At 46.8% G+C, this 20,475-nt stretch overlaps 1 protein-coding gene across 2 annotated transcripts in view; it reads left to right on the top strand.

The window, feature by feature from the left end:
- Positions 1-20,475, top strand: part of LOC123766211 (nephrin) — a 201,693-nt gene that overhangs the window by 124,192 nt on the left and 57,026 nt on the right. For both annotated transcript variants that reach the window (XM_069301585.1, XM_069301592.1), the window contains exon 2: positions 7,183-7,320. In XM_069301585.1, the coding sequence (XP_069157686.1) occupies positions 7,183-7,320 (138 nt within the window). The remainder of the gene's footprint in view (positions 1-7,182; positions 7,321-20,475) is intronic.

Here is a 20,475-nt window from a genome sequence, read left to right as displayed (position 1 = left end):
CGGTTCGGGCAATGATCTCAGCCACAGCTGAGATCATTGAGCAACGAGGAAATGGTAAAAAGTTAAACCTCAAGTCACTGGAGAAAAAAGCGGAGACAAATGATCACTTCATACAAAATACTGATGGGGCAGGGTAGACAAGGATATCATTTTTAGAATGGAGAGTAGACAAACAGAGACACAAATGGATCTAAATGAGACAGTTACTTTAGACAGAATTGTTTCAACGTCCGAATTGGGAACAGAGATTATCTTGAGATGATTTCGGGGCTTTAGTGTCCCCGCACCCGGTCCTCGACCAAGCCTCCACCCCCAGGAAGCAGCCCGTGACAGCTGACTAACACCCAGGTACCTATTTTACTGCTAGGTAACAGGGGGCATAGGGTGAAAGAAACTCTGCCCATTGTTTCTCGCCGGCGCCCGGGATCGAACCCGGGACCACAGGATCACAAGCCCAGCGTGCTGTCCGCTCGGCCGACCGGCTCCAAAGGGATGCATGACACTTAAGAAGTGGTGGAGACTGACCCATATACACAGTTCTTAACATAGCTATGATCTGTGTGCTGGCTCCTAGACACCATATAGTCGATTACGGGTTAAGAGATGGGACCCAAGAGCTGCGACTCATCCCTCGCAAGTACAATTAGGCGAGACTTAACTAGATGAGTGCACAACCACGCACGCTACGCCGTGCTTGGCCGTAAAAACTGTCAACCCCAAAATTGTCAAGCTTCCGCAAATTTGAGCGTTACAAGAATTTCCTGAAAACCGAATTTGATAACAAAATTTATGTTCGTCGGGAGCGTGGGTGGGGGGAGGGGGGGGGGAGCGCTGCGCTGAGAAGCTTTTAATGAGGAGTGTGAGGGAGGGAAGATGAGGGAGGGAAGGTGAGGGAGGGAAGGTGAGAGGGGGGAGGAAAGGGACAGGTTAGATAGATGGTGATGGAGGAAGGTGGCAGGAAAGGTGTTTAAGGGGGACAGGGAAGGGAAGGAAATGTTCTGAGAAAAAATATAAGAGAATGTGGGGTAGAAAAAGAGAGCCGACCTTGCACGTTCTAAAGTTCAAGTCAATTAACCGAGGTAGTAAAATATATCCAAGACATGCAGTCCCCCCCCCCCGTGGCGTAGTGGTAAAGCACTCGCCCGGCACTTTGGCCTGGATTCGTATCCTGGCCGGGGAGGATTGACCGGGCGCCAATCCTTATCTGTAGCCTCTGTTCACCCAGCAGTGAATGGGTACCTGGATGCTAAACAGTTTGGCGGGTCGTATTCCGGGGGGAAAAAAGAGGATTAAGGACCTGCCCGAAACACTCTGTGTACTAGTGGCTTTACAAGAATGTAAGGACTCCTGTATATATATATTAATAAATAAATAAATAAAACATTATAAAATGATAGAGTAGTTTAGATAATTTATTCTTTCTTTACTGCAGGTCCCCCAGTGGGCTCACAGATCCGTACATTACATAAATAATAAGATTTGTACACGGTCATTTTTTTTGTTTTTGACTTCCCAAAAGCGTTTTGATGACTTCTATAATGTATAATATACATGACCTGAATCATAGATCTTATTTCGGGGGTCATGGAACCTGCATTGTCGCCTTTCGGGACAAAATGAGTAGGGAGAAAGAGAGGGAGCTTCGGGGTTGACGCTCTTAAAAAAAGAACCTGGAAGTGTCTTTAAAGAAACACGTCGATTTCTGTATTGTTGCTCCTGTGGGACGGTGTTCTAAGCTACGGAAGCCAGAGCCATCAGGGTCGAGCACCAGAGAACTTCCCCCACAGACAATCGACTTGAGAATGGTCCAGGACGGACCGAAACGTCGTCGTCCCTTTATTTTCTAGTGTGTGGTCTGGTCTTCCCCCACAAACTCTTTGAACGATTTCGTTTATATTTCTGATTTATAGCTAGCAAGTAGTGACATTGTTGACAGTGTGTAGTCCAGCGCCAGGTGGGTACAGCCACTACCAAACGTCTGGTACAGTCTTGTAATGGTATTCCTGGAAGTTGTATGTTTCATGTAATCCTGTACATACACATATACTACAATACATGCATGTAATGTACATGCAATACTACACATAAGGGGTATAACTGGCCGACCCCTCACAGTGTTCAAGAGAGAACTGGATAAGCACCTCCAAAGGATACCTGATCAACCAGGCTGTGACTCATACGTCAGGCTGCGAGCAGCCGCGTCCAACAGCCTGGTTGATCAGTCCGGCAACCAGGAGGCCTGGTCGACGACCGGGCCGCGGGGATGCTAAGCCCCGGAAGCACCTCAAGGTAACCTCAAGGTAAGGTAACCTGTATCGAGTCCACGTTCGCTCATTCTGCTTGACAACTGTAAGATTTCCAGCAGTATCAGCTTAAATATTCTGTTTGACGAATCGTGAGAAAGATCAAAAGAGCTTTTCCAAGATTAGTATATGCTCAGGGTCAAAGGAACAAAGTCCGTGGAGCTAATATTCTATTGTTTATGCTAACATCGTCAAATCTGCGAGCGAGAAAAATATCTGCGTTTTTATTTGTATCAAGCCAAGAAAATAAAGTTAATTTTTTTTAATAAGATAAATCGGACACTTAAGATTAATATCTAAAAAAGTGTTAGTTATAGGACATCAGATTTATTATACAGTTTTTATCTTGACGTGTTAGACTCCATTTAGATTATACGATGCAGCTTTAGGCGAGGAATTCAAGTGGGCTGAGTGCCTCATGACTGAGGCACTCGACCCAATGTTAGGGTATCACCATCAAACCCTTAAGCAACCCGTTCTCGCACTTGCTCTTAGTCAATATTGGCTTATTAAAAAAGTGCATATGTGACATACTAATTGATTGTGAATATTTTAGTTTACCTTGAAAAGCTTCATAGAAAACACCGACCTCACCTAACCTTCTTAGTATGTTAAGATAAGTATCTTATTGCTTCTTATTTACAATTATTATTTAATGTATCAACGTTAATAGGCTCCTAAATGTAACAAGACAACAGAACACGGGATACAAATAGTATAATACTTAATCAGAACAATTTAGTAAATACTGTGTTGGATAATGGATTGTGGATTTATATTTATGAGACTATAGTAACTCAATAGACAAGAGGTCGCTAGATTGTTTCAAGCGAAGGTTAGACACTTAGATGAGTGGGGTGCCGTTAGGTATAAGTAGCAGCTGCCTCGCATAGGTCAGTTGACCTCCTACAGTTTGATCTTATCCTCATGTTCTCTACGAGATAAAGATTGTACAAAGAGTTTACATTCTTGTAAAGCCACTATTACGCGTAGTGTTTCGGGCAAGGTCCTTAACCCTAATTTCCCCGGAATACGACCCCGCCGAATCGTTTAACAACCAGGTACCCATTCACTGCTGGGTGAACAGAGGCTACAGTTAAGGATTGGCGCCCGGTCAATCCTCCCCGGCCAGGATTCGAACCCAAGGCAAGGCGCTTGCGAAACGCCAGGCGAGTATCTTACCACTGCGCCACGGAGACTGCTAAAGACTTGTATACAAAGACTTGTATTAAAAATCTACAAAGCTCTTGTAATACACTGGTAGTTTATAGACTAATTTCACGACGCCCACTCCGCTACATTTTAACCCTCAGTGGTATTAAGTAACCTTCGAAACCTACTGTAATAATACCCTTGAAAAGTTCTTGGAATTGGTCGAAATTGATCACGAGAAATTCATAGACTTAATTGCCTTCCATGACCCACGGAAATTGTCGCAGTGTGGTTCGTTGTTCTCTGTGTTCGACTGGCCTGTCATTCCCACCGCCAGTTTGGTGTTGACCCGGCCCTGTGGCCGCTGGCTCCCTCCACCCCCTCGCACTATAGATTTTATATACGTATTTAAGACCTTCGTGGACCCCTCCAGTCGCACCAAGCCAAGGGCTGCCGCTAACTCATAGCCTCACAACTCGAATCAAGACTAATAATCATCGTTAAACAAATTAGAACATTAATTGGAGCCATGAAGGGATTCGAACCGGCTCAGTGAGGCGGTGTGCGGACGTCAGCGGTGACTGCTAACTTGTAGTAGCGGCCACCAGACTCACAGCGTTATCCATCATTAAGAATGCACAGCTGCCGTGCTCTCTCTTCTGTCCTCGGAGCCTCGGCTCTCTGGGCTGTGATCAGGGAGCGTCGAACCTTTTACTAGGATGATAAAAGTGTCAGTGTGAGGAATGAGGGTGGCAGGAGGCTGGGCTCGATCCCCCAGCTCACTCACGCCACTCACAGCCTCACAGCTACAAGTTATGACGGGGGGAGGGGCATAGGTCACTCATGGCACATCCAGTTGACTTCTGAATATGGCTGTTGATCTCCCAGTTCACGGCCCCGGACAATTTATTGCACCTTGCCAAGTAAATAGCGGGAAAGTGAGTTATTCCTCTCCAGGGGGATTGCTTGGGCTAGTGTGTCGGCCTGCTAGTCGCGCTGCTATTTCTTGCTGGGTCGGCGTTCGAATCCCGATGGCTCGAGTGGTTGGGTAAGTCCGTCCTCGCACCACAGCTCCTATCCTGCTCACGTATCCCTCCCCCATACTCTACTATACATACATACATACGCGAACAAGCCCCAGGACTATATGCAACTGAAAACAGTTATACATACATACATACATACATACATACATACATACATACATACGTACATACATACATACATACATACATACATACATACATACATACATACATACATACATACATACATACATACATACACACATACATACACATACATACATACATACATACATACATACATACATACATACATACATACATACATACATACATACATACATCCATACATACATACATTGGCTTACAGTTTTCTTATAATTTTCTTCACTCATATGTTTTGAGTTTTCTTTGCGCAATATAACATTCATAAGATAATGACATTAACGTGATGTATCGATGAGAAAATAAACAGAAGCCGTGACGAGGGTTCGAACCTATGCTCTGGTGGGTACACCCAAGCACACGCTCCCTGCACCACTGCACCGCGACATGGTCAACAGCAAAAGCAACGAGGAGAGGCGACCAGGCGCCCCTCCTCATTGCTAGACTGGTCAACCAGGCTCAGAATAGTGACAAATGATACGTGGTATTTCTCACTGATGCGTAAATCAAGGTGTGGGGAAAACATTACATTTGAAATACGTAGACATTTTGGAGCGTATTTTAGAAAGGTCAAACACGCTCGTACTTGCATACGAAGGGACTTGCACGCGCCTCGGCGCTGCCAGACACGATTGTGGCGGGAACAATCGAACACGTCAAAACAATCACATGAAAATTATGTCAACAAATCTAGAAATGTCGTACTTTAAGTTCGAGGACAACACGGGGAGGTGGTGTCCTTGACAGCCTCCCGGGGGTCCTTGACAGCCTCCAGGGGGTCCTTGACAGCCTCCAGGGGGTCCTTGACAGCCTTCAGGGGGTCCTTGACAGCCTCCAGGGGGTCCTTGACAGCCTCCAGGGGGTCCTTGACAGCCTCCAGGGGGTCCTTGACAGCCTCCAGGGGGTCCTTGACAGCCTCCAGGGGGCCTTGACAGCCTCCAGGGGGTCCTTGACAGCCTCCAGGGGGTCCTTGACAGCCTCCAGGGGGTCCTTGACAGCCTCCAGGGGGTCCTTGACAGCCTCCAGGGGGTCCTTGACAGCCTCCAGGGGGTCCTTGACAGCCTCCAGGGGGTCCTTGACAGCCTCCAAGGGGTCCTTGACAGCTTCCCGGGGGTCCTTGACAGCAATATACAGATGACAGGACCTCACGAGTAGGGAGGGGGGGGGGAAAGAGCCCTGACTGCAAGACTATATATTACAGGAGCCACGGTCTTAATAACATTAGCTGTAGCTGCTACATTGTTGACACTTTCTGAGATACTGACGGAGGTAGAGACAACACTATATCATAAGCTCTTTGTACCTAACCAGCCGCCATATTCTTATCTAGCTCTCCACCACGAGACGATTTCAACATTAAAAATTATAATAGGTGATAAATATATTATATTATGAAATTGTATAATGCTAATATAATCTAATATTGGATTATATTAGGATTATATTGAATAGGTGGATTATAGGTTCAGTAGATGAGGATTATAATGGTAGATTATGGGGTTAGTAGATGAGTATTATAAGAATGGTAAATAAATGGCTAACAATTGTACATTGTATACACTAAGGTAGGTGGTGTCTAAGTGCCCCCCCCCCCCCGCACCTACAGTAAGGTAGGTGGTGTCCCCTCCCCCCCCCCCGCACCTACAGTAAGGTAGGTGGTGCCCCCCCCCACCACCACCTACAGTAAGGTAGGTGGTGCCCCCCCCCCCCCCACCACCACCTGCCTGAACCAGCTGGCAGTCTCCCTCAAAGTAATTAAGTTAATTACACTCTTCATTATCACCGGTTCACTGGCGACCACAGAAATATATATACTGGCAATTTGCAGTGTTGTGTTTGTTAAAGTGTAGCGGTGTGTGTGTGTGTATGTGGCACTTGCTGGATGTGTGTGTGTGTATGTGGCACTTGCTGGCTGTGTGTGTGTGTTTGTGGCACTTGCTGGCTGTGTGTGTGTGTGTTTGTGGCACTTGCTGGCTGTGTGTGTGTTTGTTTGTGGCACTTGCTGGCTGTGTGTGTGTTTGTGGCACTTGCTGGCTGTGTGTGTGTGTTTGTTTGTGGCACTTGCTGGCTGTGTGTGTGTGTTTGTGGCACTTGCTGGCTGTGTGTGTGTGTTTGTGGCACTTGCTGGCTGTGTGTGTGTGTTTGTGGCACTTGCTGGCTGTGTGTGTGTGTTTGTGACACTTGCTGGCTGTGTGTGTGTGTTTGTGGCACTTGCTGGCTGTGTGTGTGTGTTTGTGGCACTTGCTGGCTCTGTGTGTGTCTTCATGCGGAACTTATCCTGTCAGCGTCCTGTGAAGTGCTTTAAATTAAGCGTATTTATATTTGTTTTAACACTTTCTCTGCAACACAAGAGCGGTACGCCCTCAACACAAGTTGCAAGTTGCGTGTCTTGTTGTATTTCATATTAATGTTGTCTTATGTTGTAGGTGACGTGGACCTTTGAGTTACAAGTGTTGCTGACCTTCATGTTGCAGATGTCAGTATACCCCTCCCCCCCCCCCCTACTGTCAGAAGTGTTGTTGACTTATGTGTTGCAGGTGCTGGAGGAGAGGTGCAAGTGTTCCGGGTGCGTCCAGAGAGCGTGGAGGTGAGGGAGGGGGAGGACGTCACCCTGAAGTGTGTGGTGGACAACCAGCAAGGACGCGCCCAGTGGACCAAAGACGGCTTCGCTCTAGGTTAGTGACTTGTACTCTTAGTGTGTATGTGTGTGTGATGCACTCTGAGGTCTCGGTGTCGCGCACTCTGAGGCCTGGGTGACGCGCACTCTGAGGTCTCGGTGTCACGCACTCTGAGGCCTCAGAGTGCGCGTCCACCGAGGCCACTGAGGCCTGAGTGGAGTTCGATGTAGGGCGTCAGCGAAGCACTGCTCGAGAAATGTTCGAACGTCATCAGTTGTGAGTCGTATGTAAAGAGATTTTCAATCATGAATTGAGTTTAGGTGGTTAGTTTAACGAGCATTTGGTCCGTGTTGATGAGGACGGGCTGGGGAAGAGGGGCCAGTGATGAGGATGAGCCGAAGCTTACTCATGTGCACTGCTGAGTCAGCTTAAAGCTTACTGTGCACTGCTGAGTCAGCTTTAAAGCTTACTGTGCACTGCTGAGTCATCTTAAAGCGTTCAGCGAGAGGCCTGTATACCAGGAAGCTCTGTTGACAAGGCCTAATTATCAAACCCTCGTTAATCCAAAGGCCAAATGCTCGTTAATCTCCCCCCCAGCCGGACGGGTGCAGCTTGGCCGAGCATACCCCTGAGGACGGGTGCAGCTTGGCCGAGCATACTCTGAGGACGGGTGCAGCTTGGCCGAGCATACTCTGAGGACGGGTGCAGCTTGGCCGAGCATACTCTGAGGACGGGTGCAGCTTGGCCGAGCATTCTCTGAGGACGGGTGCAGCTTGGCCGAGCATACCCTGACAAAGCTTGGCCGATAAGACAGCGTAAGGGCCACTAGAGCCACAGCAGTAAATTATCAGATAACATCATCAACTGGCACTCTTGGTGGAGTTTACTCCTGGCACTCTTGGTGGGGTTTACTTCCTGGCACTCTTGGTGGGGTTTACTTCCTGGCACTCTTGGTTGGGTTTACTTCCTGGTTCTTTTGGTGGAGTTTACTTCCTGGCACTCTTGGTGGAGTTTACTTCCTGGCACTCTTGGTGGAGTTTACTCCTGGCACTCTTGGTGGGGTTTACTTCCTGGCACTCTTTGTGGAGTTTACTTCCTGGCACTCTTGGTGGGGTTTACTTCCTGGCACTCTTGGTGGAGTTTACTTCCTGGCACTCTTGGTGGAGTTTACTTCCTGGCACTCTTGGTGGAGTTTACTCCTGGCACTCTTGGTGGGGTTTACTTCCTGGCACTCTTTGTGGAGTTTACTTCCTGGCACTCTTGGTGGAGTTTACTTCCTGGCACTCTTGGTGGAGTTTACTTCCTGGCACTCTTGGTGGAGTTTACTTCCTGACACTCTTGTTGGAGTTTACTTCCTGGCACTCTTGGTGGAGTTTACTTCCTGGCACTCTTGGTGGGGTTTACTTTCTGGCACTCTTGGTGGAGTTTACTCCTGGCACTCTTGGTGGGGTTTACTTCCTGGCACTCTTGGTGGAGTTTACTTCCTGGCACTCTTGGTGGGGTTTACTTCCTGGCACTCTTGGTGGAGTTTACTCCTGGCACTCTTGGTGGAGTTTACTCCTGGCACTCTTGGTGGGGTTTACTTCCTGGCACTCTTGGTGGAGTTTACTTCCTGGCACTCTTGGTGGGGTTTACTTCCTGGCACTCTTGGTGGAGTTTACTTCCTGGCACTCCTGGCAGGAGTTTACTCCTCGTTGTGTGTACCTAATGGCCGTTCTGGTAAAGTTTACCTGACGGCCGGAAAAGTAATCACTCGTTTTGGCGAGCACAAAAATAGCCAGTAATTAATTCCTCCAACGTTCCTATTAATATTTTGACACTGATCTATGTTATTCCACGGATACACCTTTTTTTAATTATATTTGGACTGGAGCACCGAGTTACTCCCGCCAGGAGCTGTAGTTACTTCTACAAGTAACTGGAGGTTCTCTGAGGCGCTCTGCTCCCTGGCAGGAACTCTAGTTACTTCTATAAGTAACTCTGAAGTTCTCTGAGGCGCTCTGCTCCCTGCCAGGAACTCTAGTTACTTCTATAAGTAACTCTGAAGTTCTCTGAGGCGCTCTGCTCCCTGCCAGGAACTCTAGTTACTTCTATAAGTAACTCTGAAGTTCTCTGAGGCGCTCTGCTCCCTGCCAGGAACTCTAGTTACTTCTATAAGTAACTCTGAAGTTCTCTGAGGCGCTCTGCTCCCTGCCAGGAACTCTAGTTACTTCTATAAGTAACTCTGAAGTTCTCTGAGGCGCTCTGCTCCATGGCAGGAACTGTGGTTACTTCTACAAGTAACTCTGAAGTTCTCTGAGGCGCTCTGCTCCATGGCAGGAACTCTAGTTACTTCTACAAGTAACTCTGAAGTTCTCTGAGGCGCTCTGCTCTCTGGCAGGAATGACGACTCTCAATGTATTGGAAAATGCAAATGAATCCATTATTTTTGGTGTCAGAGCCGAGGTGATAATGGTCAGGGCATTCATAGAGCTGAGACGAGTGATAGAGCACAGGCAATATTTTAACACGCACACGCGCACACACACACACACACACACACACACACACACACACACACACACACACACACACACACACACACACACACACACACACACACACACACACACAAGCTGGGGCTGGGTGGCTGAGTGGAGAGCAATCTAGACTCGCAGATCTAGGAACCTAGGTTCGATGCCCGCACCCAGCGAAGACAGATGGGCTCTATGGTCTCTGTGGAGAGATGGGCTCTGGTCTCTATGGTGATGTCTCACTCTGGCCTCTATAGTAATCTCGCACTCTGGCCTCTATAGTAATCTCGCACTCTGGCCTCTATAGTAATCTCGCACTCTGGCCTCTATAGCAATCCCGCACTCTGGCCTATATAGCAATCTCGCACTCTGGGCTCTTTAGTAATCTCGCACTCTGGGCTCTATAGTAATCTCGCACTCTGGGCTCTATAGTAATCTCGCACTCTGGCCTCTATAGTAATCTCGCACTCTGGCCTCTATAGTAATCTCGCACTCTGGGCTCTATAGTAATCTCGCACTTTGTCCTCTATAGTAATCTCGCACTCTGTCCTCTATAGTAATCTCGCACTCTGTCCTCTATAGTAATCTCGCATTCTGGCCTCTATAGTAATCTCGCACTCTGGGCTCTATAGCAATCTCGCACTCTGGCCTCTATAGTAATCTCGCACTCTGGCCTCTATAGTAATCTCGCACTCTGGCCTCTTTTGGCAACTTCAATCGTCTCTGATAATTTTATTCCAGAAGGAAAGATTTGAGAAATGAAGTGAAAAATTTTCTTCGGCAACTATACCTTCCAAGACTTTTTGGCACAAGAAAAAGTCTGTAGGTCTCTCTCTCTTCCTCGTCCTGTGTCTTGATTCTTGCGTATTGCTCTTCTTCCTCTTTCGTCATCATTCCTTATTTCCTTCCATGTCGTCTTTTATCTGCGTCGCCCACCTCACTTGCTCTCAAATGTGTTCGTTGGTGTGGTGTGTGTGTTGGTCGGCCGGCGTCTCAAACTCCTGTCTCAAGATTCCAGCTCATTTCTCACTTGGGTTCTTGAACATCTCTCTCTCTCTCTCTCTCGTCTCTTTCCTGAAAATTCTATACACTTTTTCTCTTCTTGAACTCTCCTTCTCTTCTTTCCTCTTATATTCTTCCCTCCTTACGTCTCCTCATGTTACAAATTTTTGTTTTCAGTTTTTCCTTGCTTGTCGTGTTCCCCTCTCTCTCTCTCTCTCTCTCTCTCTCTCTCTCTCTCTCTCTCTCTCTGTTCGTCTCTCTCTCTCTCTCTCTCTCTCTCTCTCTCTCTCTCTCTCTCTCTCTCTCTCTCTCTCTCTCTCTCTCTCTCTCTCTCTCTCTCTCTCTCTCTCTCTCTGTTCGTCTCTCTCTCTCTCTCTCTCTCTCTCTCTCTCTCTCTCTGTTCCTCTCTCTCTCTCTCTCTCTGTTCCTCTCTCTCTCTCTCTCTCTGTTCCTCTCTCTCTCTCTCTCTCTGTTCCTCTCTCTCTCTCTCTCTCTCTCTCTCTCTCTCTCTCTCTCTCTCTCTCTCTCTCCTCTCTCTCTCTCTCTCTCTCTCTCTCTCTCTCTGTTCCTCTCTTTCTCTCTCTCTCTCTCTCTCTCTCTCTCTCTCTCTCTCTCTCTCTCTCTCTCTCTCTCTCTCTCTCTCTCTCTCTCTCTCTCTCTCTCTATTTCTCTCTCTCTATTTCTCTCTCTCTATTTCTCTCTCTCTATTTCTCTCTCTCTATTTCTCTCTCTCTATTTCTCTCTCTCTATTTCTCTCTCTCTCTCTCTCTCTCTCTCTCTCTCTCTCTCTCTCTCTCTCTCTCTCTCTCTCTCTCTCTCTCTCTCTCTCTCTCTCTCTATTTCTCTCTCTCTCTCTATTTCTCTCTCTCTCTCTCTCTCTATTTCTCTCTCTCTCTCTCTCTCTATTTCTCTCTCTCTCTCTCTATTTCTCTCTCTCTCTATTTCTCTCTCTCTCTCTATTTCTCTCTCTCTCTCTCTATTTCTCTCTCTCTCTCTCTATTTCTCTCTCTCTCTCTATTTCTCTCTCTCTCTCTCTATTTCTCTCTCTCTCTCTCTCTCTCTCTCTCTCTCTCTCTCTCTCTCTCTCTCTCTCTCTCTCTCTCTCTCTCTCTCTCTCTCTCTCTCTCTCTCTCTCTCTATTTCTCTCTCTCTCTCTCTATTTCTCTCTCTCTATTTTTCTCTCTCTCTATTTCTCTCTCTCTCTCTCTATTTCTCTCTCTCTCTCTCTCTCTCTCTCTCTCTCTCTCTCTCTCTCTCTCTCTCTATTTCTCTCTCTCTATTTCTCTCTCTCTATTTTTCTCTCTCTATTTCTCTCTCTCTCTCTCTCTCTCTATTTCTCTCTCTCTATTTTTCTCTCTCTCTATTTCTCTCTCTCTCTCTATTTCTCTCTCTCTCTATTTCTCTCTCTCTCTCTCTCTCTCTCTCTCTCTCTCTCTCTCTCTCTCTCTCTCTCTCTCTCTCTCTCTCTCTCTCTCTCTCTGATTGCATGAGGCATTAACAAAGAGACGATAACAAATCACACTTAAGAACAAAGAGGAGAGGACGTCTCCGCCAATGTTTGTTAGGCGTCAAGGGATTCTGTAGAGTAGATCTGGAGCAGTGTAAAGGAATATGTTAATCAGGGCTCCGGCAGCCTCCTAAAAGCTCTCTACGGGAACGCTCGAGGAGGCGTAATGAGCGGGTCTGAGGGAATGGGGTTCCAGGCTCTCAGCCCCGATAAACGAATCAGTCGGTATTATTTTCTCTCTCCTGAGCTTTTCATCTGGGATGGAGAGCGCTTCCTCGGAGTGGGATCGAGGGATGAGATAGGAGGATGCAAGATCCATGTGACGGACGAGGATAATGGAAGAGAGGGAGACAGTGTATATTGGAAGAGGAGGAGAATGCAGGGTCGATGATAGACCGGTGTAAAATATCCACTATGATCAAGTCGTCAGAGAAGAGATGGTGGAGCTTCGGGCAACTGCGAAATATGTCTTCCTCGATAAATGGTGGCAATGACCCGAAGACAAAGGCCTGCATGTGAATGCCACAGACGGCGCAAGTGCTCTCTGTTTTTTTTTCATATATCCTGGGGCCAAGTGCACAGAAAACCTGCAATGGATCAGAGGAAATTCAGTGAATATACCTCCGGAATTGTCGGGAGAAGAGAATTGAAAAATACCGGGTGAAGATGGTTAATAATTCTGGTGTTCTTCTGGTGTGTGTGTGTGTGGTGATCTGAGTCTTGCTGATGAGACTGGTGATCTGAGCGGTGATCTGAGAGCACTGCCAGAATGTGTGGTGAGGAACGAGGAACATCGTCAAGATGGTTTTTCGCCGCAGCAAAAACGGTTGGCTGAGAGCCAGACTCAGTTTACGGCAGGGAAGGTGGACGCTGGGAGTTGAGGCTGGACATTTAAGGAGGGATGATCAAGCAGGCTATGATGTCCATTATCGAGCATGGACTGTAATCTGAACAAATAACAAAGTTGATCATAAGATGGAGAGTGAGGCGGAGGTGAGGAGTGACCGAGTGACCGAGAGGTAGAGGGATGAACGTAGATTTAATCTTGGACAACAGTGGAACTGTCCAAATACCCAAAGTGGTTGAGTCGCTCCTTATCATTCAATTCGTTATCATATATATTTCTGTCCATACTCCTATTTGCCCCGAGTTACTCGTCCTATTTCGAGTAGTACCATCGTGTTTATCAGTCTCTAGTACTGACCTGCTACGGTGGACAAGTTGTGGACGTAATTGTCTTAATGCATTTATATATTAGGTTAGGCCCCATTTAGATTATGCAGTTCAGTTTTGGACGCCGTACTATAGAATGGATAGAAATTCTCTAGAACACGTCCAGGGTAGGATGACAAAGTTAATCCCCCAAATTAGAAACCTGTCATATGAAGAAAGATTGACAAAGTTTAAATTACATCCTCAAGAAAGGTGAAGAATTTTGGGTGACATGATAGAGGTGTACAAGTGGATGACTGGGCATAACAAGGGATATATTGGTAGGGTGTTGAAACTATCAACACAAGACAGAACACGAAACAATGGGTATAAGTTGGATAAGTTTAGATTTAGGAAAGACCTGGGTAAATACTGGTTCGGTAACATGGTTGTTGATTTGTGGAACCAATTACCACGTAACTTGATGGAGGTGGGGTCCCTTGATTCTTTCAAGCATGGGTTGGACATGTATATGAGTGGGCATAAATAGGAGCGGCTTCGTATGGGCCAATAGACCTTCTACAGTTACCTGTATTCTTATGTTCTTACGTTCTTATATGGAACTGTGGCCTTCATTACATGACTTGTGGCCCTCTGCTCCATTCTCCAGGTTATAAACTCTCACACCTTCTGTCGACTTGGTCCACGTCTCAAAAACAGTGGCAGTGCCTCCACGAATGTTTGGCTTCCTCCTACAGCATCTGGGTAATAACCAGGCCAGAGTTCCAGTGTGGTCATTGAACACGATAATATTAACTGGACCATTAACTGCACCATTTACAGCTTCAACAACCCGTGTACACACACACACACACACACACACACACACACATACACACACACACACACACACACACACACACACACACACACACACACACACACACACACACACACACACACACACACACACACACACCTCCAGGGAACATATCTGGTGGCAGCAAACCTGAGTCAGCGATGTAGTCAACACATGAGGATGAAATGTTTGTGAGCTAAGCAGGTGGAGCTAAGGGCAATGTCTTCTGGCTTAGCACGGGGGGAGATTCCTGACAACACTGATGGTCGTGCTGATGGTCGTGCTGTTGGTCGTACTGTTGGTCGTGCTGTTGGTTGTGCTCTCCCTGGGCCTCTAACAGGTCCTCCACGGGGTTCACACGTTACGCTGTGATAGTGTGAGGTGAGTGTACTCTACACACAGGCCAACAGCAACAAGGTGCTGTCTTAGCAGCAGTAAAGTACCTACAAGGAGAGGGAGTTATGAGGAGAGAGCCTTTGTGACACAGCACTTGGGAGGAATATGAGGACAAAGAGCTGGGATACGAGACCATTTGCACCAATTTGGGAATCGAACGCCAACCTGGCAGGAAGCGAGTCCTTCGGTCTAGCGACCAGTTCAAGTGGATGGGTAGGGGGAGTGTTAGCCTCGTCTCCGGGAGGTATTTACTCAAGTACCCACATGAGGACCAGGCTGCTGTGGCCAGTGTTGCACAGTTCTGGGCTCAACACTGGCCTCTCCCCCTCCCCCCCCACCTATTGCTTGGCTCCCTCCTCTACTCTCCTAACCTAATTGTGCTTGCGAGGGTTGAGCTGTGGCTCTTTGGTCCCGCCTCTCAACTGTCAATCAACTGGTATACAGATTCCTGACCCTACTGGGATCTATTATATCTACACTTGAAACTGTGTATGGAGTCAGCCTCCACCACATCACTGCCTAATGCATTCCACCTGTTAACTACTCTGACACTGATAAAGTTTTTTCTAACGTCCCTGTGGCTCATGTGGGTACTCAGTTTCTCAGTTTTTCACTTGAGTGTATATCTGCCTGTCCCTCAGTCTCTGTCTCTATATTTTCCTTTAAAAATCTAATTAAATAATGAGATGAACGGATCTGAATAAAATAGCTTCGCAAATTTTAAACTGTAACAAAGTTCCTCACATATTAGTCTATTAATTAAAACTTTTTGGGCATCAATTATTGGTTTCATTTTAATCGAAGGGGGGAATATAGAGTTATCTTTAAACCGAGTAATATTTCGCGATAAAATTCACGTCTCATCCCTCCAGCTCACTCGTTCTAAAGTTCTCTGACACATCTTCATTTTTTTTTTAATTTTGCCCCGAGGGGCGAGTTTATTGGGCAGCGCCACTCATCTTGTGTGTGGACACACCGCCATAGCAGCATGTACAACACTCCCCAATAGGAAGAAAACCCGCTGGGTTGTTCATCCTGTCACTTGTACCCAGACACAGCTGGGACACATCAACATCGTGGACGGGTGACGGTAAAAACACACAAAAAAAAACATAGTTGGGCTGCACGAGGAACTGAGACCGTGGGATGGTAAATGGTTTCCGCACCCCGGGAACCAGTTTAACAAAACAGCAGCGGCACATTAGCTTGATCCTACGCTAGTATGTTGCATTCATGTTGATCCCCTGCCGAGCCTCTAGCCCGCTGCTTGTGTGCAATGTGCAACAATATATTGACAGCTTGGTGTGTGATATATATATATATATATATATATATATATAATATATATATGTATAATATATATATATATAATATATACAGTGTATATAGATATATATATATATATAATATATACACTGCTTGTCAGAAAGTGGAACTGAAAATGATTAAGAGAACGGTTTGTGATGAGACGTCTTGGTCTCTCCTTAACAACCAATTTCCCTTAATTGCATCGGCTTCCTCCTGGAAAGCCTTGAGCATATTTACATGTAGACTTTTTCTTTTAACATTTCTACATGTGCTAAATGACAGAACAAACGGCGCTTGTTCCGTCCGTTTGTTTGTTGAGACGTCCCCCCCCCCCCTCCCCCCTCCGCTAGACTTACCCTAATGCTGTTAAGGTACGACGCTCCTCGAGACGGTCAGCCGGGAACTGGACCTCGCCAAACTGGAGGAGAGTAGGAAGAGCGGGGTCAATATAGCGATATTTATATAAAAAGAATGAATGGGTTGTTGACCAGACCACACACTAGAAGGTGAAGAGGCGACGACGTTTCGGTCCGTCCTGGACCATTCTCAAGTCGATTGAGACTCGATTAATCGACTTGAGAGTGGTCCAGGACGGACCGAAACGTCGTCGTCCCTTCACCTTCTAGTGTGTGGTCTGGTCAACATACTTCAGCCACGTTATTGTGACTCCTCGTCTGCAGATGAATGGGTTGTTAACAAAGTAGAAAAATAAGCATCGCCGAGAGCAGGGACCAGTAAGAGAAGGGGTCACAGATGGGACCCGGACCCCACAGATGCCTCAGGGGTCACAGATGGGACCCGGACCCCACAGAGGCCTCAGGGGTCACAGATGGGACCCGGACCCCACAGAGGCCTCAGGGGTCACAGATGGGACCCGGACCCCACAGAGGCCTCAGGGGTCACAGATGGGACCCGGACCCCACAGATGCCTCAGGGGTCACAGATGGGACCCGGACCCCACAGATGCCTCAGGGGTCACAGATGGGACCCGGACCCCACAGATGCCTCAGGGGTCACAGATGGGACCCGGACCCCACAGATGCCTCAGGGGTCACAGATGGGACCCGGACCCCACAGATGCCTCAGGGGTCACAGATGGGACCCGGACCCCACAGAGGCCTTAGGGGGGGAGGGAGGTGTCAAACACCTAAACTAGGGTGATGGTCGTCAATAAATGGAAGGAGTTATACGCAGAGAATTGTTAAAGGTGTGCACACAATATTCAGTGTAAACATGACCAGAAAGAGCATGGAACTGAGTCACTGTATTGATCTTAGAATGTTGGAGAGGCGAGCACATTCTCACAATCGACTTGAGAATGGTCCAAGACGGACCGAAACATCGTCGTCCCTTCACTTTCTAGTATGTGTGGTTTGGTCAACATATTTCAGCCACGTTATTGTGACTCCTCGTCTGCAAGCACATCTAGGTGAGCAGACGCACATACAAATATCTAACTGGGATTAAAGTGGAGAGAGAGAGAGAGAGAGAGAGAGAGAGAGAGAGAGAGAGAGAGAGAGAGAGAGAGAGAGAGAGCGAGCGAGCGAGCCAGGGGCCAGGGGCCAGGAAGGAGAGTTGTGAGAGCCAGAGATGTACTGTGCTGACTCACCTCCAGCAAGTGTTAATGTGTGTACTGGCCAAGCTGTCATGCTCCACTCCGCCGCTGACTGCTAAGCTCCGCGCTTCACATCATTACTAGCTTAATGCAATTAATGGACCCTCGTATTTATCACATTTACCCATAAAACTGAATATTATATAAAGAGACGCGGGTTCGATCCCATTGTAGAGCCTCCTAAATACCTTAACCCGAGACTCATCACCTTCTTGTGGCAGCAGCATCGTGCCACCAATATTAAGATAACTTACACAACTTCTTCATCTCATTTCACTTATTTACCATTCTTCAGCAGAAGTTTCCCCACATGTGATACATGTGGGTGTTTCTCCCTCACCTGCTGCTGCCCGCTTTCAACACTTCTCTCCACTTCTTATTCCCATTTATTGCTTCTCTCTCTCTCTCTCTCTCTCTCTCTCTCTCTCTCTCTCTCTCTCTCTCTCTCTCTCTCTCTCTCTCTCTCTCTCTCTACCACCCATCCCATCCCAAATCCTTATCCTGATCCCTTCCAAGTGCTATATAGTCGTAATGGCTTGACGCCTTCCCCTGATAATTCCCTCCCTCCTCCCTTTCCCTTACCCTCTCTCCCCTTTCCCTCTCTTCCTTGCCTTTTCCTCCCTCGCTATTATGGCACACACTGAAACACCGAGCGATAAATCGACACAAGTAGTCAATATACTTGCCAATAGTAACTTGCTCAATAAGTGAAAAATATCTTCGGTTGGGGCTGAGTGCATTCTGGGGTCCAAACTCGCACCAGCCAGCTGAAACTCCCCAAATCTTTCCCCAAATCAAGAATAAATTACTCGATTCAGAAGAATTATGCAACGACAGTTGTACGGGAAACATACGAGCGAGGCGCCGCCGAACGAGACGGCGGTACAGGAACCGGGTTAAAAGTTGGAGTATAGATTCTCTTTTGTTTTGGAGGAGTCCGCGCGCTGTTGTTTTGTGGGTTCTGGAGGGGGGCTTTAAGTTAGATTAAGCAGGCGTCAGTGGTAGGCAAGAGCTCCACTCTGCCAAATCGCTCCATTTATAATCGTGGAAGCAGGAATTACAGCCCAGCTGTACAATAACATGCATAGCGGCCCCACTCGGTTTGTCTTCTGTGGGAAGTCTTAACAGAATGTTTCTGTGGGATGTTCTTTTAAAAGACGTCCCCACGTGCTGTCCATTAAGCCTGGGATGTCCTTTAAGCTGTCAGGTGATGTGTTCTGTAAGCTGAGCTTTAAGCTGCTGTGTTGGATTGTCTGTAAGCTGTTAAGAGAGCTGGGGCCAGATTCACGAAAGCTGAGTTACGCAAGTACTTACGAACGTGTACATCTTTCCTCAATCTTTGACGGCTTTGGTTATATTTATTAAGTAGTTTACAAGCATGAAAACTTCCCAATTAACTGTTGTTATTGTTATAAACAGCCTCCTGGTGCTTCGGAGCTCATTAACTGTTTAATATTTGTAAACAAAGCCGCCAAAGATTGAGAAAAGATGGAGAGGTTCGTAAGTGTTTACGTAACTTCTTCGTGAATCTAGCCCCTGGTTGTGGCAGCGTATATACTGCTCGCGCCCCACCAACCCGCCCTCTTGACAAATACGTAGTTTTTTGTTCTTTACGGAAACGATCAATCCGCTAAAATGCGACGCATTAGTCAGAATCAAACCACCGTAATATTGACGTTTTGTATGCACTAGTCTCGACAGGTTAGCCAACCCGTCCTCAAGGAGCCGGTCGGCCGAGCGGACAGCACGCTGGACTTCTGATCCTGTGGTCCTGGGTTCGATCCCGGGCGCCGGCGAGAAACAATGGGCAGAGTTTCTTTCACCCTATGCCCCTGTTACCTAGCAGTAAAATAGGTACCTGGGTGTTAGTCAGCTGTCACGGGCTGCTTCCTGGGGGGTGGAAGCCTGGTCGAGGACCGGACCGCGGGGACACTAAAGCCCCGAAATCATCTCAAGATAACCAGGGTATGTTTACTTTATCTAGCGCCCCCCCCCCCCCCAAGAAGCATTCATCAATTTTTAAATAGCTGTTCATTCAAAATATAAATTTTCTTATATATATAGATTAATATTATATATAATCTATAATATTAGCATATTGTGAATATTTAGGTTAGGTTAGGTGTGTAGGGTCTGTTGGCAATTAATTATATTTCAACCCGTCCTTGATTCAAGTCCATTCCATCCAGCGGTCGACCCCACAGACGCATTCATCAGTTTTAACATATTATTCATTCAAAACGGTAATTTTCTCAAATATAAATTAATATTATAATATATTAGCATATTGTGCATATATAGGCATAGGTTAGGTTAGGTTAGGTTAGGTTAGGTGTTTAGGTTCTGGTGCCGATTATTTGAATTTGTAGTACGTGGGTGAAGCATTTACAGCGTTGTGGTTTCGAACAAAATTCGTCAGTGAAGCACTTGTTCCGGAAGTGTTCGAACGTCAACAGTTGTATGCAGCCCGTCCTCCAAACAAAGATCCAAAAGTGATTCCATCCACCCACCAAACCCCCTGTTTATGAATGAAAAGCGGTTTACACACGACTCACAACTGCTGACGTTCGAACATATCCGGAACATATGCTTCACTGACGAATTTTGTTCGAATAGCAACGCTATAAATGCTTCACCCACGTACTATAAATACAAATAATCGCCAACAGAACCTAAACACCTAACCTAACCTATCCTATGCCTATATATACACAATATGCCAATATATTATAATATTAATTTATACTTGAGAAAATGCACGTTTTGAATGAACAGCATGTTAAAATTTATGAATGCGTCTGTGGGGTCGACCGCTGAATGTAATGGCCTTGAGTCGAGGACGGGTTGCATGAGTCGTGTG

This window comes from Procambarus clarkii, chromosome 5 (assembly GCF_040958095.1).
Source record: "Procambarus clarkii isolate CNS0578487 chromosome 5, FALCON_Pclarkii_2.0, whole genome shotgun sequence".
In the NCBI taxonomy this organism is placed as follows: Eukaryota; Metazoa; Arthropoda; class Malacostraca; order Decapoda; family Cambaridae; genus Procambarus; species Procambarus clarkii.
This window is presented reverse-complemented; position numbering and strand designations above follow the sequence as displayed.